General features: G+C 40.6%; 1 protein-coding gene and 1 long non-coding RNA gene across 4 annotated transcripts in view; one reads left to right on the top strand and one right to left on the bottom strand.

The window, feature by feature from the left end:
- LOC128605606 (rho guanine nucleotide exchange factor 4-like) overlaps nt 1-21,490 on the bottom strand; it is a 67,826-nt gene extending 46,336 nt beyond the window's left edge. The window contains exons 1-3 of one of the 2 annotated variants that reach the window (XM_053621269.1): nt 21,151-21,490; nt 19,889-20,164; nt 18,749-18,878 (exon numbers count right to left, since the gene is read on the bottom strand). In XM_053621269.1, coding sequence (XP_053477244.1) covers nt 18,749-18,878; nt 19,889-20,164; nt 21,151-21,486 — 742 coding nt within the window. In that variant the 5' untranslated portion in view covers nt 21,487-21,490. Of the gene's footprint in view, nt 1-15,245; nt 16,902-18,748; nt 18,879-19,888; nt 20,165-21,150 lie in introns of those variants that run through there. The other variant, XM_053621352.1, reaches the window with a different exon arrangement.
- On the top strand, nt 685-8,309 carry LOC128608193 (uncharacterized). Of its 2 annotated transcripts, none has more exons than XR_008386018.1 (3): nt 685-3,399; nt 4,936-6,780; nt 7,214-7,540. It is a non-coding gene; the product is annotated as an uncharacterized LOC128608193 (long non-coding RNA). The 2 variants fall into 2 exon arrangements; XR_008386023.1 differs by lacking the exon at nt 685-3,399 and adding an exon at nt 7,712-8,309 and having other exon boundaries at nt 3,613-6,780; nt 7,214-7,311.
- Nucleotides 21,491-24,792: the final 3,302 nt, after the last annotated feature.

The raw sequence follows: 24,792 nt of genomic DNA, 5'->3' as shown, positions 1-24,792 counted from the left end.
TACAAGGAATTGTTACTGAAAGAATGATCAGCGCAGTTATTGTGATCTAATGAGTAACTAATAGAAACGTGAGGTCGTATTCTTCTACCATGGTTAAATGCTATACGAGTCACAGTAAACAGTTCCTGGTCGTTCTCTCAGGTTATTAGACTCGACTCTAGGTCAAACGTATGAATGTTCCATAGCTGACACGGAGAGTAAATAATAATTATGCCTCACTGTAAAATAACATGCTGTACCAAAAATATGTCTGAGAAGGTTTGAGATAACAATAACACTCTGTTCAGCTGGAGTACTGTTTTACCTATTAAAGGTCATACGTTTTATCCATTTATTGTTACGTTTAATGTTGTGGAATGTCCGTGAGACGAGCTAGCGCTTTTATCCTGTTAACATTTGGAGTTAATCAGACTGAAATGCCATTTTATCCATTTCTATGAAAATAAAAGGCTTAAAATGATGTGTCCAGAATCATCTCTGATGGCCTTTAGCATCTACAAAAGCATGAACGCTGTCTGTCAAAGTGCTGTAAATTCACGTGATCTCCTGTACCCACACAAACACATGAAAGACCTGCGATTCCGCTGCAAACAGCACCTGCACCCAGATATTCGTAGGTAAAATTTTGGAAAATATAAACAAATCAATATCAACTCAGCGCTAACATCATATTATTTATTAACACACTATTATAATTGTTTTACCTACTTGTTGCTTCTCCTTACTATACTATAACTACGCTCCTACTACTCTGTGGTAATATGCCGTCACACTATGCTTCTACGCTTCTACTACGTACTTATTATTAGATCACTGTAATGGTTAGTATACTACAGTAGATCCCTACTGGAAAAACCCAAAACAATAGAAACTGTAATAGAAATTCTAATGGTTTTAATGGTTATAATGGGAATACCTGTGGGTAATGGGTAATATGTTGGGTTCTATTGGTGGAATGTTTATGTCTAGTGGAAACTAATACAAAGCATTAACTCCTAATAGAATATGGCCCAAAAGACACTACATTTGTTAATGGTTTTAATGGTATTTGTAGTGGAAACCTTTCGAATTTCTGTAATGGTTTCTACTGTTTTTTTTTTTTTTCATCAGGGATATTTGTTACTTCTACTAGCCACTATGTTTATTACTATATTACTAGCTATGTGTTACTATACCACTACTAACTACTCATTGTATTACTTCTTCCTATACTACTGACTACAATTTACTCCACCGCTTGATACTATAATACTACTGCTAGCTGCTTGTTAGAATACTATTTTCCCTACACTCATACTAGGGTTAGGGTTAGGGTTACATCATAGTGCTATTACTGTATGTACTTGTCACGTTTTTATACTATAAGATACATTATACCACGATGCTGTTGAACTCTTGATTCTGATTGGCTGATTTTTTTTAGTAAATGCTCAGCTAAAGTAGTTCCAGTCAGGTCTTGACCGCGTTACAGTTCCATATCACTTCACCGCGTTAACTGAACTAACGGAGAAGGTAGCCTAGTCAAGCCTGCGTTATTAGCTCTAAAATGACGTTTCGGAATTAGCGACGGAGGCTTGAGACGGGATGCGTAATAAATCAGTTCCACACATAAGAGCTTCTTAAGGACAAAAACCTGATAAACGTCTTGAAATAAAACACCCGAACAACGTCTTGAGGTGTGGTAACTGTGATCGTTTGTGATTGGTTGTAATTTGTGATTGTCGCGGCCAAAAACGCTCGATTTTACTGCTGCTTTTTTTCAAAATTTGCAGTGCGACGTGCGGAGGTTTTTCGTTTTGTGCTTTCTTGTGGAAAACTACTCAAATTGGCAAAATCGCAATCGCACAAAAATGTTTTGCGCGGCCTTTTGTGGTGATGTTAGTTGGTAAATCAGACCTTTTTGCTGTACTCATGTAAATCGACACATGTAAATCGAAGAGGGTTTCGGCTGAATCCGCGTTGTGATGACGTCACATGACGCGTCTCGGCCCGAATCTACTCCGAATATAGCTCCGTTTGCTTGATTTTACTTCTTACTACACTCCTACACACATTATACATACTTCTAACTTACAAATACTAGCTTTGTCGAGTAATACTACACTACAGTTTGCTTCTTGTTACTACGCAAATTGTACACACTACTTGTTACTGTTATACTATAATTCTAGCTATTCTAAACTAGACACTTATTACTGTTTATCACTATAGTACTACTACTAGGTGCTTGTTACTATGCCTTTTGCACTGTGTATATGTATATATATATATATATATACACACACACACACACACACACACACACATATATATAGTATCTATCGAGCTTGTTTGTACTGTATATTACGCTATATTTGCTGAGATATAAATAAACAATGCTCTGTTTATTTATTAAAATATACATACACATTTTCTCAAACTACATCAGTTCATGTAGTGTGTGAATGCAGTGAATTGGGAAACAGTTCACAAGCATGCACACACACACACACACATCCATATGGTATCACCTGCAGGGAGCCTATAAGCCCTTAAACCTAAATTTAGAGAGGAAGGTGCAGACACACACAGAGTCTCAGTGGCAGCACACACTACAAACACTGCTGCGTCATCCGTTAGCACAGAGGAGGTGTGAGCGCACTGATAATAAGCTGCTCCAGTGTGTGTGTGTGTGTGTGTGTGTGTGTGTGTGTGAGTTACAAAAAGCCCCCACATAATCACCTCCAAATATTACACTTCACATCATCTCAGCCTGAAACGAGCTCCTTCACACACCGCTACTTCTACAGACTAACAGGAGCTGCTGAGCCAAGAGGATAAAACACACCCTGGTCTCAGTGAGGATGAGGAATGTGAGGAGAGGAAGAGCAGTGAGAGAACTGAGCTGGATCAAGGTGGAGGGTGTGGAGGGTGAAGAACAGCACAGGAGAGCACATCTCACTCCGTCTCTGAAGAAACCTGCCTTTCTTCCGTCAACTCAAACGAGGGTTAGGGAATGACTGGACACTTTTGAGGTCTAACCTCAAGCAAGTTAGAAATATGCATAAGCTTAAAAATCTAGAAATGGTCACAAGTAACAATGAAGAGACAGACAAATGTCCCAAGCCAGGAAACTTTACAAACCCGGGTTTAAATTAATCCATATTAAACTAACAAGTGACAGTTAAGAACAGTGAAGAAAATAAAGACTGATAAATAAAAATACATGACAGGAAACAGGAAGGACAACCAAAAGCATAGCATAGGACTCTGTTGCCATGGGAACAGTAATGCAGTGCAAAGCTAACAATCAATGCTTTTAGCATTAAGCAGACTTGTGGGTTTTTTTTTTTTTTTTTAACCAAACAAGCAAAAAGAAGTGCACAAGGAAGAATGGAAAGATTCACAACTAAGCATTCGGTTCGTAATTCATTTAAAATGCCTTGAATTTATTTATAATTGTGCTATGATACTACTAGCTTCTATACTCATTACTACACTACTTGTTTCTATACTATTCATTACCATTTACTCTACTAATTCTTACTAATTATTACTATAATAATAATAATTTAAAAAATCAGCAAGAATAACGAAACATATAGAAACGAAATGGAGAAACGAAAACATATGGCTCTGTTGCTATGGAAAGTTACTAGTCCCTATACTTCTACTAGCTACTATACATCTTACAATTCTGCATATTACTTTACTTGTTGCTATATTTACTACTACTGTATACATACTTGTTATTATACTAATTTCACTACATTCCTGCTACCTACTTAACATTATACTTAACATGCTACTACTAGCTACTTGCTGCTATGCTGTGTGTATTTCACACTATACAGTATAATTCCACAAACTATTTGATAATATACCATTACTATAAGCTAGTACGCTACTAATCAACCAAATAGCTAAAAAGAAGAGCAGCACAGTTATAATATGAACAGAAAGATTCGCAACTAAACACTTGGTTTGTTATTCATTTTGAAAAGACTTGAATTTATTGGAATGATTTATACTGTACAGGATTCATTCATTTTAAATCTTTATATTTACTTTAACATTTTGATTCCTTGGGGTTTTTTTAATGGTTCACTTCAAACTGTTACTACTCGAATACTAGTAAGTGCTTCTTCCTAAACCACTGTACTTGTTAGTATACAGCTCGTAGTTACTTTTGACTATTTTCCCTACTAACTACTATGCTTTACTACAATACTACTACCAATTATTGTTTACGTGTTACTATACAACTACCCCTAGCTGATTGCTACGATAATTATACTCACAACACTCTTAATACTTATACTATACTATATTATACTATACTATACTATACTATTCTATTTTCCTATAGTACTATATGTACTATGCTGTACATATTGGTCACTATATACTACTATATAATTACAATAACAGTAATAATTGTTATTGTACCATTACTGTATGCTAGTACATGGCTACTAGCTACATGTTACTATACTAACTCTCTTGGTTGCTTTTTCCCCCCTTATATCTATAATATTATAAGAACAACAAGTAATCATACATATGTAATTTACAATAGTGTACATCTATAACACTAGTTTTTCCGAGCACCTGTTTTTTTTTCTGTACACACATTTTCAAATAATGTAATAATCGAATCTGCATTTTAAATAGTATAATCTTATGAATTATATACAAACAGCCACAACTTAAATGTTATGTTTTAGCCCTGTCCCCTTAGCTGGATTACACATCTCAGCTTAAAACAATTACAATAATGAGATGTTTCCGTGGAAACCTGCGATTGTACTGCTTTCTAAAGCTCTTGTTTAGAATTTGCAGCACTATATTTATGTATATATCTAATATGTATCTTGTTCTGAACTTGTTGACAAGTTGGATTGTTGCTTTGGGGTGCATCAACTCCAGTGGTCTAGTTTTGTTTCCTTTTTACAGAAGAGTAGCTCGACAGAAATAGCCTGTATTTGGTTATCATCACGTGTGTACGCTCGGCTGTCATGTCAACTCTTCTAACTCCTCTTCACTTCACCAAGCATTCCTGCTCTCGGGGATCACAATGTGAGCAGCAACGAGGCAAAAGAATTGTCTATTTATGGAGAAAGAATCTCCAAAGTGAGTGAGAGCAAAGCCGAGCACAAGAAAGTGTGTGGGCACTTTTACAAGACAAACCCGAATTATCGTTCTGTTGTTTACTCGAGCCTAGAAGCTCAAAATGTCTGAATCATCTGTGAAAATTAAACCCTACGATGGAAAATGACTGGCCTGAAGGTGGCTGCTGTCTAAACAGTAAGTCGTCCTGCGTTTACAAAGCCTACTGAAGGATCAGTCACCAGTAGATTCGTGCCAAATTTAAAATGACATCTTGTAATATTTACAGTTTACAATATTACTGCAAGATTGTACTAAAACCTTAGCCAAATGCCCATGCATGTAATTACAATTCGACATAAGATATGCGCCATGTGTAAACATATTCATTAGCGTGGTAGTTTACATCTGTAGCCCGTTGTACCAGCTGAATGTAATGTTGATGGTTGGTCCTAAACCTTACACTGAGAGGAGTTACTTTAAAACTAAGAAGCTAGACCAATATTTTACATTTACAGTTATAACCCGTATCCAGCATGATTTATTTGATAGTCTCCATCAAAAACATGTCTTCATGCTAGGGTCTATGAATACAATCAATCTAAAACCCTGTTAGTACAAGAAAACACACAAGGGGTGAGTTATTTATTTATTTATTTATTTATTTATTTAAAATTTGAATAGAATTTGTAATCAAATGTCCTCGCTGATTTCATATTCATTTTATACTATACATATTTATACTATAGGTTATTGTTATGTTGCAACGAAACTGTTATTTTTAATTAAACAGGAGGGAGTCGTTTAGCCACAGCGTATGGAAATGTTTTAATAAAAAAGCAACGCGATGGCTCTAGCTGAGCATGCAAGGGTAGGAGTCTTCATTATTAAATCTACATTATTGAACACTGCGGTGTAAATGAGACACATCCCAATATCATAACATTACAACGACGGCCTCCGCTTTGATGATTATTTTCGGATATGAGGTCAGGACACTGGGCTTGGCTGATATCTCTTACATAACTGACTACAAAATAAGCAGCAATTGACAAAAAAAAAAAGTCCCACTAGAAGTCTGAGTGTATTTATTAAGTCTGAATGCAATATTCGAGTCAGACATGAATCAAGACCCTGAGTTTTATGATTTCTGGCCTCGTGGCGTTTTTAATAAGAGCTCTGCGCACTGGGAGCACTGGACATTTTACAAGCATTTATAGACCCGAGGATAACGGTCTAAATCATAACTCCGGCTTTTCACAGAGTTATGAAGCCAGACTGATCTAATCGAATAAGACGGCAGGAGAGAAACAAACCGAACAGACGGCATAGGTCCGACAAACCAGCGGCAAGCCACGTCCGTGCTGGACTGGATAACAGACTCGCCGACTGACCATCGGATTTGATCAGATCAATCTAAATACAGTCAGTGCCATCGATTCCTCCACCTCCTTGATATGACATCATTCAAAAGGGGCTGCAAAAACAACCAAAAAACCAGGAGAGTGTTAAATCTCGTTTATGGGCCATTCAGTACTACACGGCAGCGGCTAATCGAACACTGCGGACCTATTACAAATCCATTAGGTGGATAATTACTTCAGCAGACACACCATGTCTTAGACACGCTGCGATTGGTTCGGCATCGACAGACAGCGGATTAACAACGCTGTCGTAAAATCTCACGACGAGGTCTGGTAAATATTAAAACGCAGACTGTTTTTCTCCTGCACTTTGATTTAAAGTGAAACAATGATTACAACGGTAAAGAAACCAAATCAAACATGTAAGCATCGATGTATTGACCGTAGATTAGCTATTTACAGTCTACTCATATTGACGTAAATAGTAGTGTCTAGAGATTTCCAATTTGAAACCATGGAAAGTTTTACACAGTTTAAAGACCTACATCCAGTTTACATACATTTAGCACTAGCAGGTTAATGTTACTATGCTAATGTTGAAGACAACAGATAGTCAACAGTAAAGTTCTCCCTATGCTTTGGGGGTTTCCTCCGGGTACTCCGGTTTCCTCCTCCAGTCCAAAGACATGCGTTGTAGGCAGATTAGTATTTCCAAATTGTCCGTAGTGTGTGAATGTGTGTGTGATTGTGCCCTGTGATAGGTTGGCCCCTTGTCCAGGGGGTCCCCCGCCTTATGTCCCGAGTCCCCAAGGATAAGCTCCAGGCTCCCTGCGACTGGATAGATGCTACATATATTCAAGTAAGGAGTGTGGGTTGCTGTTATAGTACTGTTCATACTGTATACACATAGTAATATGCTGTCATACTGAGTGATGGGGTAGTGTGATGAAGCTGCGTTACACCCTGAAGGGCAGGGGTAGCTCAGTGATTAAGATAACTACCGCTCAGAAGGTCGTAAGTCCAAATCCCAGCACCACCAAGCTGCCACTGTTGGCCCTTGAGCAAGGCCCTTAACCCTCAACTGCTCAGCTGTATAAATGAGACAAATGTAAGTCACTCTGGAGAAGGGAATCTGACAAATGCCATAAATGTAAATACAAGTGTCCAATAATGTCCAAGTATATTCCCATTTATTCACTCCTCTTACATTACAGCAATTAGCCAATGATTATAACTTTTATATTTATTCATGAATGAAGTTTTCTGTAAGGAGAAGTGTGCCGAGCCACACACGATTTTATGGAGATACTAGAGATCCTGATCCTCTCTGCTCTCCGGACCTGCCTGATCCGTTTCGGATGTCCTGCCTCTGGATGGAGCTCTCATCTACTCCAGTTCCAGACTGCTGGGACTACGGCTGCTCCTAAGGCCATACAGACTTCATATGAATCCATAATGAACTTTTTCACACTATCTGTTGTTACCCAGATGAGGACGGGTTCCCTTCTGAGTCGGGTTCCTCTCAAGGTTTCTTCCTCTTAAAACATCTTAGGGAGTTTTTCCTCGCCACCTTCGCCACTCAGTGGCTTGCTCAGCTGGGATAAATTCACACCTTTAATATCTGTATACCGTGTTGATATTTCTGTAAAGCTGCTTTGAGACAATGTCTATTGTAAAAAGCGCTATACAAATAAAATTGAATTGAATTGAATTGTTAATGTAACGTTAACGGAAGGAGTCTCCAGTGTCAGCGCTTTGTAACAGTCAGAGGTAAAGCTGGGACTTTTCCAGCAGCTTCAGGACAGAAGAGTTTACGCTTTGTGTTTTCTCTGTACAATGACAAGCTGACTTCAAGAGAGGGAGAATAAAGAGAGGGAGAATAAAGAAAGAGAGGGCAGGTGAGGGAAGGACTGTTTACAGCTGCTGTTACGCACGTGCGAACAGGAACTAACTTGTTTCACGTGATCGCATTGGCATAAGAGGAATAAGACCGCATGAACACGCAGTTTAGTGTATGAGGGCAGTCATTTACAGATCATGACAAGATAAGTGCAGTAAAATCTGCCTTCATTTAACAGGATCGTTGTTCTATTGAGGTTGTGTTCCTTCAGAGAAAATAACTGCAAATCAGCACTCAGTGTGAGCAGACAGAAATCACGGGCGTGTTATTCACGCTTGGCTTGTCGGTCTCGGGCTTGGTGGCTGCGTGCGAGGCTGTACGGCTGAAAGACTGAGGAAATGCGACCTATTTTAGATGCGCATCTCTTTCTCTGTGTCTTTTAGATGAATGCTTTCCTACATGACTGCCTTGTTTTTCTGGTTGAAAGGCGGCTGTGTGTGTTCCAATGACATAAACTCGCGTGACATCACCGTTAAATTTGGCCACTTTAGGCCACTCTGTGCCATCATGAGGAGGACAGGACGGCTTAGGATGAGGAGATGAAACGAGAATAAAAGAAAATATATTGATTAGAGTGGCGTCTTCAGAGTTTACATGTTCGTTTGAAGCTATTTTTCTGAATCTAGACTGAATGGCATGGATTATTCTGTGCAGTGTAGAAGCCTACATGGTAGTTCCCACGAGGACCCAAAAGCACCCAAAGTTCGACGTGAATTACGGATTAAAGCGATTGTTTTTTAAATTTGGGACGAGCACATGCTATCATCTCGCCCAGATTTAGCTTTCTGATTGTTAGGGGTTAAAGGCGATTTACTATGTAACCCTGCTGTTGAGGAAAAGTCCAGCCTCTTAGTTAATTTACGTTTGGTTCTCCTTCTGGGGGAAGCCTTCAGGGCTCTATGTAGAACCCTATAACACTTTTCCCTGTCAGAAAGTCTTTCCAAGTAGACGCTAAGAGTATGAGGAGTACCAAAACAGTTTACTTATTAAGAATTTGGAGCTTTTAACCTCACACGTCCCAGTTTATGTGTATACTCTTAGAGCAAGGAGGTTCTTCAAGGGTTCATATAATTAAGGGTTCATTACTTCCAATAATGTAGTCTTGGAGCGCTTTCTGACTGGGAAACACTCTGTTGTAAGGTCTTACACAGAACCTAAAGTGCCTCTTGGGGTAATCCTTAAACAGACTACACAGTCTGGGAGAGGTCGGATCCAGAAGGCATGTAGAATTTGTTCTAAAGATGGCTGCGCACTCTACAGAGCTAAAAATTAATCAGGGGAATGCGCTGTTTAAATCATTAAAATGTCTCCCGACCCTTTTGGCACTTTCTTGTGAATTTCACTGGTATAAATCTTCACATTTAAAGATTTTCCTTCCTTATCATTATCATTACACCATTAACAACTAACAGAGTACAGCCAGTACACCGGCCAAATACAAATTAGGTATCGGATCACGTTACAGCAAGCACCAGTGGACGATGAGTAAAAACAGCGGGCTTACCATCAGTGTTTCTGGTCAAACCTCCATGACACAATATGACATCATGGTTATCTCGGGTGGTTGAGTCAGCAGCTCACTGTTTTGGTGAGAAACCTCTCATCACAGTGCCATGAGTCATAACACACTAGACACTACAGAGGCAAAAAGCTAGTGCGTTAGGTCACATTAGGTTAAAGGTTAGCATTAGCATTAAGTGAAGGAATAGCAATAGCAGCACTGTAAGGGTGGGATCAGGGTGGCACTCGGCTGCTCTTGAGGTCAGGCCCTGGCCTACATTATGACATCATATATGTATTGTGTTATATGTTGCATCTTGTTTCTGCAGACCCAGTTATTTCATCCAACTTGTTCGGGACAACAATGAAAATTGAGCTGAATTGAATTTAGCGCTAAATTCCCAAAACAGCACAGCACAGCACAGCCCTGACCCTGACCCTGACCCTAAACCACGACGCCTTTCAAAAGGTCAAATTCCAAGACCAGAGACACTAAACTCAGTCCAGTGGTATTTCACTAGCAGGACTGTATCATCGGGAAACATACGCCTGCTATCGATGCTCAATGTGACAGTGACTCAGCGCTAACGAGCCATAAGTACGGTGTAGGAGAACAGCGTGCTGCAGGGTTTATAACAAGTGTGTGCTCACGTATGACAGAACGAGCAAGACAATGAGAGAGGGGAGAAAGGGCATTTTTACTGCATATACAATAACTTTTTGCACCAGAATAAAAATGGGGAACAAATGGAGTTGTACTTTTCCCATCAGCCACAGACAGGATGCACCAACAGAAAGTACTGGAACTCCAGGGTTCTGGTACCAGGAACCAGACAACGTTTCCCACCATACGAACACACGAAGCCCTTTAATTGTTTTCTTATATTAAAATGGAGGCAGTGATTCTTAGCTGGCTTTGTTTTGTTTGGTCCACCAAAGCTAGCTATGTCAGTAAAAGCCATGAAGATCTACATGGATTAGAGTCTTCTAACTGGAAGAAATGTAGATAGAAAAGGCCTTATATTGCCTGCTTTTGGTTGCCTTAATCCAGCCTTTATTATAAATACTAAGCACAACATGGTCCGTGTTGGAGTAGCATGGTGATACAGTGTCCTGGTGAGTTTCCTCGGGGTTCTACGGTTTCCTCCCATCACGTCAGTAGATTGCTTGGATACACAAAATTCACTATAGTTGCGAATTTAATAACTAATACTCTGATGCGTTCATCCAATATGAATAATATAGAAATATCATATTTAATGAATAGTAATTAAATATCACCTTCCGTATAGTACACGGAAAAATAATCATAAAGCACGTTCCTGAATATGAAGTGAAAAAAACACATGAATGAGGTTTGTTGGCTTTGTGAATGGAGCTTGATTGCTCCCATCTCCGTGTTTCTGGTTTCTGTCAGTGGTTCCTGCACATCATCAGTGAGCACACGCACGCTCATTACAGTGGCATGTTTACCACGCCGTAAGCTTCTACACGCTCTTCAGATATCAGCAGTGTTTCGAAATAGCGAGAGAAAGCGAGCCAAAAAAGAGCTGACGCCTGTTAGAAATCAACAGATCCTGAGGTTCAGCAGATGCTGTCCTCACAGGCCGCGAGGGAACGCGCGAAACGACGACGCTCGAGTTAAACGACGCAGGAATCTCGTCCTCGCAATAATCAATGCCCGATATCGATCCAGGGTTAGTCTCCGAAGACATCGCACGAACCTGTATGCATTTATCATCATCTGATCGGTGTAATAAAGTCCACCTCGCTTCCGTCACCATGACGATGAGGGAGTGAACGAAGTGAATGTGAGAAGAATGCTTAAGCTCCAGAGAGAGAGAGAGAGAGATCACACACTGGACTAACACATTTGGACATACCGCATCAACACAACCATAAATAAACACACGCTTACATCAGTGAAGCAACAGATGCTTGCAATATTTACAAATCTAATCAAATACATATCTAATATCAGTGGAAGTCACATGCCTCGTAAACATCTCACATAAGGATGCATGTACACACGCAGGTACTGATTTAACAGGTCATCTCTATATGTCGGAAGTTTATATATCTACATCTGCCTCCTTTACACACCCTGAATAATCTCATGTGTCATGTTTATGAAGCATCATGAATGCAGATCACATCTGCAGATGTTAAAGTTTAATATACTGTATGTTTAAACGGACAAAAGACGTTAGAGGTTAGCTTTAATCCCAACATTTACCAGGGAAGAATGAATGGTAGAGAGAGAGAGAGAGAGAGAGAGAGAGAGAGAGAGAGAGAGAGAGAGAGAGAGAGATCTTCATGCAATTCACTTCTGTATCTGTATCTCTCACTATTTCATCACAACAAACTGAATCATAGTTGACATGCTATTTAAATATTATATTGCACTACACACATGTAATCGTATTTATGTTACTAGTATTACTCCAATTTAAACTCTAAGCATCTATAATATATGGCCAAAAGTACGTGGATACCTGACCATCACACCCATAGGTGCACATTCCAAAACCATGGGCATTAGCACAGATTTATTCCCCCTGTGTTTGCTGTTATAAGAACCTTTTCTTATAAGGCTTTTCTGCAAAGGCGTTCCACTAGATTTTGGGGTTGTGGGCTGTGGGCTGTGGGGATTTGTGTTCATTCAGCTACGAGAGCGTTAGTGAGGTTGAGATCCGGTGCTGATGTTGTGATGTGAGGATGCTCCAGTTCCAGTTCATCCCCAAGGTGTTCAGTGGGGTTGAGGTCAGGGATCTGTGCAGAACACTCACGTTTTTCTACCTTCTTCCAACCTTCACCAGTGTTGGGTAAGTAACTCAAAGAAAGCAATCCACTACAGATGACTAATTACTACTTTAAAATTGTAATCTGATTACATTACTGATTACTGCATATAAAAAGTAATCGGATTAGTAATTACTTTATATTTTACGACTTTTCAAAACCTATCAAAACCTATCAATGTGAAACTCAGAGTTCTTTCAGTAATTTTAGCCCACATCAGTGTATGACATGATCATAAAAAGTCGGATTTATCATGACACATGCCTCGGGTGTTGTCACTGTGTGTACAACTACCAGAACGATAAAATATAGAACTTTTCTAACTAGGCTAGTTTGGTGTCGCTAGCCAAGAGGAGACACAGCTAAGCTATCACTGTATGGGTTTAGCTGCTACAGAGCCATGTAGAGTTCATTGTCTTTCCTCCTGCTCTGCTCAGATCATGTTCACGTAAACTGGAACTCATATAGACGTTTACACGCCTTGTTCTCCTGCTCAGCATCAGAGGACGTTTCTGTTTCACTTTCAACACCTTTACTGGTTAAAAAAAAATCGGCGTACATCCATTGCCCCTCACACTGACTGTGTGAGCTAGCGTTTAGCAGAATTGAGAGACTGTTAGCCAATAACATGCAAGTATTTCCACGTTTTCTGTAAACCCTGTCTGATCGGTCTCACCTCCGTTCACTGAAGATATAAACTCACAACTCCGCCGTCTTCGCTCACTGACGTTCAGTTACGTAGCGACGAACCGCTCCGAGTGGAGAACTATTCGCGGCTAAAGAAAAAAATCTTCGGGGCAAAATGTGATTTATTTTAAAAATATATTTTACTTCATATTGTTTTCTAAACAATAAATTTGTAACGCAAATAACGTCATTTTATTGATATCAGTAACTGTAATCAAATTACCATAAATTTACAATGTAAAGCGTTACATTACCGTACAATTTGTGTCATGCTGGAGCAGGTTTGTGCCTCTTAGTTCCAGTGAAGGGGAATTCTTAATACTCTTAATACAATTGTGTGCTTGGAGAAGAACCACAAATGGGCGTGATGGTCAGGGGTCCACATACATTTGGCAGAATAGTGTTTGTACATGAGTATGTATCATAAGCATCAATCCTTCATTACATTTATATCTGTAACAAGCACAGTTTATTATTATTATTATTATTATTATTATTATTATTATTATTATTATTATTGTAGTAGTAGTAGTAGTATGCGTTCAATTGTGTCAGTTGGAGAATAGTATACTGTAAACGGATCCTTCCATCCATTCACCCATCATTTCATCTAATCATATACTGTTACAGAGATCAAGCTGAAGCATCAATTCATCCGTCCATTCACAGAATAAAAAAAACATCAATCCACCCATCCCTCCATTCATTCAGCAATACAGAGAACCACAAATCATCATCTCTCCATCCAATAAAAGAACCAAATAACGCCAATCCACTCATCCTTCTTTTCAATGAACTATACAACATAACTCCGTCAGTCCATCTTGAGAACTACAAAGCATCAGCCCAGCCATCCATCCATCCATTTATCTATTCATCCATTCATAAATCTGTTAATGTTTTTGTGTACTATTACAGATAACCAAGTCTAAATCCTTCCATACATTTGGAGAACCTCAGAGCATCTATCCCACTCTTCATCCAGAGAACCACAAATCATTATTCCCCACAAAGCATCAATCCCTCCATTCATCCAGAAAACCCCAAAGCATAAAATCTCTCCATCGCTCAATCACTTCAGTCCATTCACCATCACAAAACATCAGTCCATCCATTCAACTGTCTTTCCATCCATCCATCCTTCCATCCATCCACCAGGAGACCCACTCTTTCTAGAGAGCCGCAAATCATTATTCCCTACAAAGCATGAATCCCTCCATCCATTCAGAGAACCATGAAACATCAATCTGTCCACCCATCCATCTATCCATCCTGAGAATCACAAATACAGCAATCCCTCCATCAATCCAGAGAACCACAAAGCATCAATCCCACCATCCATCCCTCCATCCATCCATTCATCCTTTCAGAGAACCAAAAAGCATCAATCCCTCCATCCATCCAGACAATCAAAATGCATCCATCCCTCCCTCCATCCATCCATCCTTTCAGAGAACCACAAAGCATCAATCCCACCATCCATCCCTCCATCCCTCCATCCATTCATCCTTTCAGAGAACCAAAAAGCATCAATCCCTCCATCCATCCAGACAATCACAATTCATCAATCCCTCCATCTATCCATCCATCCATCCATCCATCCATCCACATACATAGAAATGTATATGCTCGAAGTCCGGCCAATAAAAAAGCAAGAGATATTCAGAGAACAAACTATATCACGATTAACTAGTTATTATTATTATTATTATTATTATTATTATTATTATTATTATTATTAAACTGAATTCAACCATCTACTCCTCCATTCATCCATCATGTCTAATAAACATAAAACAAAATGAAAGCAGTGACACCAACCATATGAGTATTATTACAGAGAATGAAGTTGTTGGACTATAATATAACAGAAAGCAGTTCTATATCTGTATGTTTTATCCTACCCGTGGTGGAGTGAAGGCTCTCAAGGCTCCAATATCGGGATAAGATGCCCCTCAGGGTTCCCCCATACCCAGTGTAAGTTCCAGGCCCGAGACTGGCATCCGAGTCTGATCCGGGTGACAAGCCTGAACTCCCACTGCTACTGCCACAACTACCCCCGGGCAGGGGCACAGAGCCCTCAGCGCCGCCCTGCTGGGTGCGCATGGCAGCGCACAAGCGTCCACCCTTGCCTGCTGCTATCTCAACAGAAACACAGAGTATGTGTATGTGTGTGTGTGTGTGTGAGTGAGTGAGGAAGTGCTGGCTGATACTGCTGCCTGGTCACTAGCAACAGCCTTTCTGCTGTAGGATCTGCAGCTCCTCCTCTCTGACTCTCTCTCTCTCTCTCTCTCTCTCTCTCTCTCTCTCTCTCTCTCTCTCTCTTTCTCCCCCTTGCTCTGTCACTTCTTTCCCATAGCAGCACACCATTCATCAGCGGGGGGCTCTGAGGGGGAACTCGGGAGATGAAAAAGTGCCACTAATAGCATTAGAGTGGCACTGAAAGCAGCTCATTTCACCCCTCACTTGTTTTCCCTCTATCTTTTCCTCTCTCCACCTATCTCTCCTGCTATAACCTGGCTGTAATGGATAAAGCCCTGGTGCTTTGCAGAGTGTCACACAGGAAGCTATAATGCTGGGATTTCCTGCCTGTCTGTGCATACCCATTATGGCGCTGCTGCTTATGACTAAAAATGGATGGAGCTCTTATACACTAATATACACAAACATCCACTGTATACAGTACATGCATTTTACATGATGCAAGCCAGAAATGTGACTTAATGTCATCCCAGTCCTTCATAATGATATTGAAACACACAGACCACTCTGCAGGCGCTTTTCCTCACAGCACTGGGTATTAATATCTCTCATAGTACAGCTGTAGTACGATGGGAGGCTATCTGTCTAAACGGAGATTCTCTCAACCCTCCTACACATCCGATACAGGATACTCCCAGTGTTCTGAGACACAGTGTACCAAAATAGCATTTATTAGCTTGATCTGAAGTGAGGCATTTTCTAAAATAATTCAAAGTCTAAATGGCCAGCTTGTTTTTTGAGATCAACCATCAAGGATTCAAGAACACAGATGCAGGACAATTTAGCTATAACCATTCCACAATATGAGGCATGAGTAGAAGCTAATCCATTCAATCATTTCTATTTCCTAGTGAGCACGGCAGTGGATCGAGAGTCTAATCTGGGAACACTGGAACACTGGCCTTGGGGTAGGAATACATCCTGGATGGGTGACCAGTCCACCTACACATTCACACCTATGGGCAGTTTAGCATACTCAGTCAACCTGCATGTTCCTGGATGGTGGGAGGAAACCCATGCAAACACACTGAGAACATTCACAGAAACTCCACACAGACAGTAACCTGAGCTCAAGGTCGAACCGGGGACCTTGGACCACCATTCCACCAGTCGAAGCTAATGCTGTCTGAAAACAAAGTAGAAGACAAACAAAATAAATGATTGTGATGGAAATTTTAGAGCATTATAGATGCAGGCAAACGGAACATAAAGCTACTGGCTAGCTTCGTAACTAGCTAATGTTAGCTAGACAGAAACATGACTAGTATTTAGTGTGCATTTGCTAGCTAAGGTAAAATAATGATAGATCCCAGTCTTACATATCTTATCGCTAAGAGTCTCTGTGAGGTCCAGCTGAACACTCATGAGGTTAAGTACATTTTAAAAAAATGTGGAAAAAGAACATTAAGATACTGGACAAACTTAGAATTATTGCTAAACACTGTTTTTTTTAAAATGTCATCTTAAAACATCAATGTGTAGAAATAATTATCCTCAAATAATTCTAGCTAGCTAACGTCAATCAAGTGTTTAAGTGATTATGATTTGTTCAGTATTCAGTGTGCAGTATTGAAATTCTTTAAAAAGTTTGTAAAATGCACTAAGGAGTTCTCTTTCGGATTCAACAGCTTCAAAAATAAGGCTGGCGAGTGGAATGAAATACACAGACACCGAGTCTTAAAAGGAAGCAACGTTGGGAAGGCCGCCACAACTCTTCCCTCAATACAATCAACACAAATTGATCTAATTACAGACATGACATCTGGCGCGACAGGTCTAATCTCACTCTCAGGATGAGTATGGTCAGTCGAGTGTGCAGGTGCACAGGACATGGTTTGTGTGCTAATGTGAGACAGACCCCACTGAAAGACGCCACTGAATATATTACCGTCTATATGTTTCAGAATCTTTTTAAATATAGTCATGTCATAGTCGAGACCGAATCGCCCACACCCTCGACTGGATGAATGTGCCAGTCCCTGAGGACAACAAGAGGGCCACATGTTGTCTGCGTAAGAGCTACATGATCAAATTTCCAAATCTGGGTAATGCGTTCCAGGGACAGTTCTTCTGTCTTGCTTTAACTTTCAGATAAAGAGACACATCGACTCCATACACATCAGTTGTCCAAAGCATTATTGAACATGACACATTCCCATAAGGAGGAAGTATGTGAGGCTTAGAAGTCCACTTTTGTCCACTGCAGAATAAAAGGGCCTGTACTGCACATTGAGTTTAGGCTTAGATTTTATATCATGCAAGGCTCCACCACAGTTCAGCTGCCCCCTGCTGGTAGTCGGTCAACATTACAATAACACTGTCCTAAAACCGGCTCTGATACAGAGTGTCTCCAGAAAGGTGATGTTGCATGTGCTACATGTAAACAAATATCTCAACCAGATCTCTCAGCTTTTAATTCAGGTGTATTCGACTAAAATTTGTAAAGATCCATTTATATATAATTCCTTGCTGACTAAGATCTGTATACGTGACTACCAGCGCTGAATGGAGACAACAGTATGACTATAAACAATCCATTTGAAGTGATTATGTTTTGTTTCTCAGTAATAGCTTAATTTTACCACTTTTGACTGCTGCCACAGATTTCTCTTTTTGACATTCTTCAGATGAATACTTTACATAAATGCATGTGATTGGCTCCATTAAGAGCTTAGAAAACTGGAGTAGCTGGACTGTGGCTTTTTTTCTTTTGTTAATTAGTTCTGCTAAGGTCTATTTCAAATGCCTGACTTGATCCCCTGAAATACTTTGGGTCCTCACAAGCACCACAGTTCACCAGTTAGCAACTACCGACTTGCTGGGCTATTGCATTTATCCAGAATTTAGCTAAGCAATTGAGTGCTCTAGGTACTGCTTAAGGCCTGAGACTTGAATACGCAACTTTTTGATCACTACCGCAGAACCTTAACTGCTGAGCTGATGCTACCCACAAACATCACACAATCTCAACACTGGCCATTACAAACAAGCATCATTTTAACCTTATGTACCTGGACATATCCACCTATGGACAACCAGCCACATACACCAGAAAAAAGACATAATACCAACTCAGATACAATCATAAGGTCTCAGAAATGCTTCCAAAATGAGTACAAGCAGACATCTAAACCTCGGTACTCACCAGGGGAGGACATGCGTCGTCTCCAGCCGAGGCAGTCCAGCCCAATGGGGGTGCTGTGAGAGAAGCTCAGACTTCGGAGTGGCATTCCAGGAAACGCTTTCAATGCACATAGAGACAGCCGGGTCCTTACCTGGAGGAAGAGATTACAGATTGCAATCCTTATCCTAATCACAGTGATCTTAATAAAATATAGTTCTCTAACCAGCCCATAGTAACTTTCACCCTGTTTGGACTGACTAGCTACCAGCTCCAAAACCCAGTAAATTATCATTATTAATGCAGCATCACTGTCACGTTGTTTATATGAAAATAACACAACAATGCAGAATTTAGATATTGTCCAACATTTATTTAGACATTTATCAATGTACACAAGTACTAAGTACTGAATACACAGTAAGACGTGGAGTGAAATGCATTTTATGACTGTCTAGCAACAGAATTTACATCAAATAGAACTTACTTACATAATACTTTAAATAAAATTTTGGAAGATAGACGGTAAGATAAATGTATGAACAATGTGTGGTATAAAGTGCAGTTGTATGTGCAAATGCAGATGCTCAACCAGTTTGGCGTGTGTTTTGGCAGCTGGCAGCTTGTTAGAGCATCCAGTTCATGTGCTAACACACCTGAGCACCATATTACCTGCTGTATGGAAGCTGGAGCAAAAACAAAAAAATCTCTGGACCGACTGGAGCTGGATTTGGAACTATGGCTCTACTAAACAACACACTGAAGTTATCCAACATACTAAAGCCCATGGCTGGTTCTTCATGTCTGGAGTCCAGCACAATTTCATTTTCCCTCATCTAATACACCTAATTCACCGGTTAATGAAAGAAGACTAAGTCAGAGTGGTCATCAGTAGGGTCAGGAAAAATACAGATGGACCAAACAAACTGTAAATCGAGTATATATCAAGATCCATAATAATGCAGACCAATAATGTAGACTGTAAGCAAAGTACAAAAGAGACTGCCGAGTGTTGAGGATAGAAGTAGATAAGAAGTTGTGGAAAAGTGAAATATAACAAAGAACAATGAAGACAGGAGACGAAACAGAAAGCATAAGTTGAAGAGAAATATAAGTGAAGAGAGGCTAAGTCTTTGCTCCACAAGACATTTCGGTCACTCTTACTTCCTCTAGCTCCTCCAGTGGGTGAGTTCCCCTCTTTAGTGTGGCCCTGGTCAGCCTCCTCTGCTGCTTCTTCTTCTCCTCGATCCACAGATCATCCCTAAAACAGTGTCTTTGCAATCCAACCTGCATGGGTAGGCTAGGAATAGTGCTAATGCTGGACCCGGATCTGGTCCTCTGACTGGACAATCCTGCAGGAGAACTATTCACCATCTTCATTACTGTAGAGTGACTTGAAAGATGAGGACTTCCAGGAGATACCTTCAGCGATACGCTAGGCTGTTTTGAAAAGCATCATCAGACAGTATCCTTGGGCAAAACACTGAACTCCTAGGCAATAGTGCATTCAGAGGCGGCATACTAACTAGTTTATGGTTCAAAATAAACAAATATGTTTAACTAATCATAGTGGGCAGCATATCACTGAACAAGAACCAGATCTCAAAGGAATTAATTAATAAAAAATGCTCTTGTTAGTGGATTCACATAATTTTCCTAGTGTGTAGAAGAACGGTAAAAAAAAAAAATACATGAATACAATTAAAATTTCGGTATTAACGATTACACCTATAGTCTTTGTTCGGACAGTTTGTGTAATTCAGTCCTGAGTAGTGCCTATAGAACTTCCCATCCATGAAACAGCTTCAACAGAGCCTGTTCTGATTTATCTAGAGTTAAATCTCAGAAAGGATGTTCCCATTACCTGTTTGCCAAGCCACCTCTAGATGGCGACTTTCTCAAAGTTTTAAGCATGTCACAACGTTTATGTTGAACTCTATGCATCTGCCACTGAACGCCAACACTGGATGGAACCACGGTTGTTTACATTGTCAGTTTTCCTTCTCTTACCTGATTTCTTCTATGAACTGCTTGCTAACTAGGTGAGAGATTGAATCAGGGAAAGTGTTTGATTGTACTGGGCAGTTGTATTTCCAAACTATGTCTGAAGAACCCTACTATACTTCAAGCCTGCAGCTAAGACTGTAAAGAGAAAGCTAAGAATATCAAGGAATGGGTAAAAATATATCATTTTTAGTTTCTGTAAGCTAAGTTATGGCTAATTGGGATACTTATCGGCCAGTTCATCATATATGTAGCTGTGATTAGCTATGATCAGGTGCACACTAATTAGCTATCAACTGTTGCCTTGGACAGTGCACAACCGACACACCATATTATTTGGACTGTGGACCATTAGCAGAACAGAAACGACACTAACATGGTGATGACAAGGCAAAAGTAGTAATAACACAGACTTTGCTTACCTCAAATTCATTGTCTGTAATAGAGGTAATGATGCTTATGGGGGAGGGGATGTCTATGCTGCCATCCTCCTGGTGGCTGCTGGTACCCAGTGGGCTGAGAGAACCCTGACGGCCCACTTTAGGTTTGAGGGACCTCGGTCTCTCAGGCGGATCTGAAACACTAACACTATGGCCAAGAATAATCAGAGAAAGAGTGTTTGCCCGTGAAGAGGGGTAACGGAATCGCTGTTTCTGCCCTGCAGACCTTGGACTGCTTGGTTTGGGACTCATTGGTCTCATGGGCAGTTCTGGGTTTTCACTGTTCCCTGGTGGCATTTTGGAACAAGATGATGACATCTGACTGGGTAGTAGGGACATAGGTGAGATGGAACCAGAGTCACGAGTAGGTGAAGCCTCTGAGGAATCAATAAACGTAATTGACAAACACCTCCTATTGCGCCCATCTGATTTGCTGTCCTGCAGGGATGTGCCAACTCCATCTCGCATAACACCACGTTTGCTAAGTGGGTCAGTGTGGCGCTGCATATCTTTATTTCCATCTCTGTCCGTGTCTGGCACAGACATTGTACGTCTTAGAAGATCCACCTCCTTCGCCCGTTTCTGCTTCCTCCATGAAAGCTTGGTTCGCATATCTTCTGATTCTGGACACTCATTGTACTTATCCGCGGAACGAGACTCAAATAAGCTTGACAGAGACTTGTGGGCCTGGGCAAAACGCAAGCGAAAGCTTATGCCTTCTGTGCTTTTGCTCCTCCTGCAGCTTGAGCATTCACTTCCAGTGCTCTGTTTAAGTTGTGGCATCTCTGAACCCTCCATGTCCCCTGTCCCCTGGACATTACCAAAGACATCCTCCTCCTCCTCCTCTTCCTCTTCTGTATCTACCTGAAGCCCTGGTTGCTTATGTCCAGCCTCACTTTTGTAGAAGACTTCATCGTCTGAGTTGTCTGGCTGACTCTCTGGATCTCGTCCTGCATCCTGGGTCGGGTGAGTCCTATAGAAAAGAAGGTCCTCCCCTCGGTCCTGTGAGTCCCTGGGTGGGATTTCACCCTTACTTACCCTTCCATCTCTTGCCATACTCTTTCCTCGTCTGAATGAGGGCATTTTGGAGAAAACTGAGAATTTGGATGGCTTAACTTTACTTTTTGCATGTTGTGATTTCACAGTGGGACCAGCAAGAGGAGATCTCTGCTCCTCTTGGTCCTCACTGTTAATGCTGCTCGTGTCCAGTTCCAAGGATCCTGTGGATGGACACTTGATTGATGAAGTGTCATCACTCTGCAGGGACTTGTCCTCATTCAGGTCTGAAGGAGCAGAGCATGGCTGGTCCTCAGACTTTCCTGGTGTTCAAGTAAACAATACAATATTGTAAATGGTATCAGTGCTTAGTTGTGGTTTCTCTGTTATAATACATTGTACTGCTAGTTGTCTGACCTTGGCAAAGCATGTTTTTGGAATCTTCAATTTCAGGTAATTATGCTAGCTGGAAAATAAAGCATGTTGTGCAGGAGAACGCTCAGTTGAAGTACAATTGAAATGAAAAGTAAAACACTAAAGTATTGACCAAGTTTCACTGTTTGAAGGTCATAGATAATTTATTAGGTAGTATAACTCTTATGAAGTATTATATAGTGCTTTCACATTTCACACAGACGTCAGTCCATTTGAATCAAACTTTGGTTCTCCCTTGGTGGTTGAACCAGAGCAAATAGAAAATGAACCAAAATGTATCAATTTAACTGATTTAGACTAGACAAATAGACTAATGAGTGAGAAATCACCATTTATCAGAGCCAAAATATGGTAACACACAACACTTATTTAATTATTTATTTCTTTATTAGTTAGTTATCAAATTATTTATTTATTTTTTGGGGGGGGGTTATGTTAAAAGTTACCTTTGCATACAGACAAACGGTGCGCACAGGAAGCAACCCCAAGAATGTCCTGGTCTGACTCTGAGGGTTTCATGTTGTCACTATCAAACTTCTCAGTTTCTGTTTTCTTGTCACCTAGAAAAGTATCATCATTCGGATTAGGGACGTTATCCAGGGAGCAGTCCGTTTCTGGGATAGGCTCCAGGCTTCTGGAGGAGAGTAGGACCTCAGATTGGGTGTAGTGTATTGTCTTTACTCCAGAAAGTGTTAATGAGCTGTCCTCTTTTTCTCCACAGCTCCTGATGCCGTTGTGGGATATGAGCTGAGTTGAGCTAGAGAGTTCTTTCTGTTTTTCCTGCTTGACAGGATTCTGTGTTTCCAGATAATCTGGTGAAGACTGAAGAACATCAATACATGGCTGATGTGGCTGAGATCTGAGCGAGTCTAAATCAGTCTCTTGTATGCAGTCACAGAGAGATGTGTGTATGTGTATGTGGTTAATATCTTTGCATTGTCTGGAGTGTGTAAATGGACCAAGGCCATTAGGAACTGACTGTATTAAGTGTGAGTCTATGTGACACTTTTGGTCGTTGTGCAGTTTATCACCTGTGGTTACTATATTACATTCAGAGCGTAAACATGTATTGTTCTCAAGGTACTCTTTCTGTGTAGGTTGCTCACGGTTCTCCACCTGTGGAGGGTAGAAATCACAGTGAATGCTCTCCAAATCTTCACCTAGCCCAGAAACTGCTGAATCCTCACTGCTCCAGTCTACAGGACACAGAACATCTGAGCGTTTCTTCAGAACATCTAAGCTGACCAAGCCCTGCTGAAGTGCTCCCTCGTTCTTTTTGAAGGTCAGAGCAAGGTGACTGGTTTGATCACCATCCTCAGAACTGCTTTCTGGACCATCAGAAAAAGGTTCCAGCCATGGATTGCAGAAAACTACAGCTTCTATGGCCTCTGTTGACTTTTCCGAGGCTGTGCTATTGTATACAGAGAGGTTCCAACAAGGACCAATCTTATCTGATTGAGGATTGTCCTTTTCAGCAAAGCTAGCTTTGGAGTCTCCAACAGTCTTAGTAACGCTAGTTTCTGGAAATGGGATCTCAGTGACATTCCCTTGGGGAGAAGAGGTGCTTCTCTTATGTTTGAAATCAATAAACAGTGTGTGATTATTCAAGACATTGACACACTGCTCATGCGTGTGTGTTGGCTGACAAACAGTAAATAGTGGAGTATGTGTTTCAACAGGCTTTGATGAGACACAGTTCTCTGTCCTAATCTCAGAATGGTTGGACTTGGCTGAATGCAATGGAGAAGGAAGCTCATCTTCTATACTCTGTCCATGTTTTGGATACAGACTATCTTCCACGTCCTCAAACCTTGTCAATTCCTGGCTTCGTTCCTTCACTTTCTCCTCTGTGGAAAGAGAGCAATGCGATCTCTCACAGGAATGACTGGAGGATATCAAGAGCTCTGGGCTATGGGAGTTAACATCCTTGCACTCGTTGTGTATTTGGAGGAGGGTGGTGCTTTCTGCAAGTTTTTCCACAGATGTAGATTGTGCTGAGAGGGTAAGTGTAAAGGAGGAATCCTCCCAAACCTTCTCTTCAAATCTGTTTATTCTGGCTACAAACTGTTTACACCCCCTAGTATCAGAAAGTGTGGACTTCTTGTTCTCTGTTGCAGTGACTGGTGAGTTTAGCCAAAAGATTCCATCAACGTCCTCACAGTCTGTGGCACATGGCAGGAACCTGGACTCTAA

This window comes from Ictalurus furcatus, chromosome 1, assembly GCF_023375685.1.
Source record: "Ictalurus furcatus strain D&B chromosome 1, Billie_1.0, whole genome shotgun sequence".
NCBI lineage: Eukaryota > Metazoa > Chordata > Actinopteri > Siluriformes > Ictaluridae > Ictalurus > Ictalurus furcatus.
This window is presented reverse-complemented; position numbering and strand designations above follow the sequence as displayed.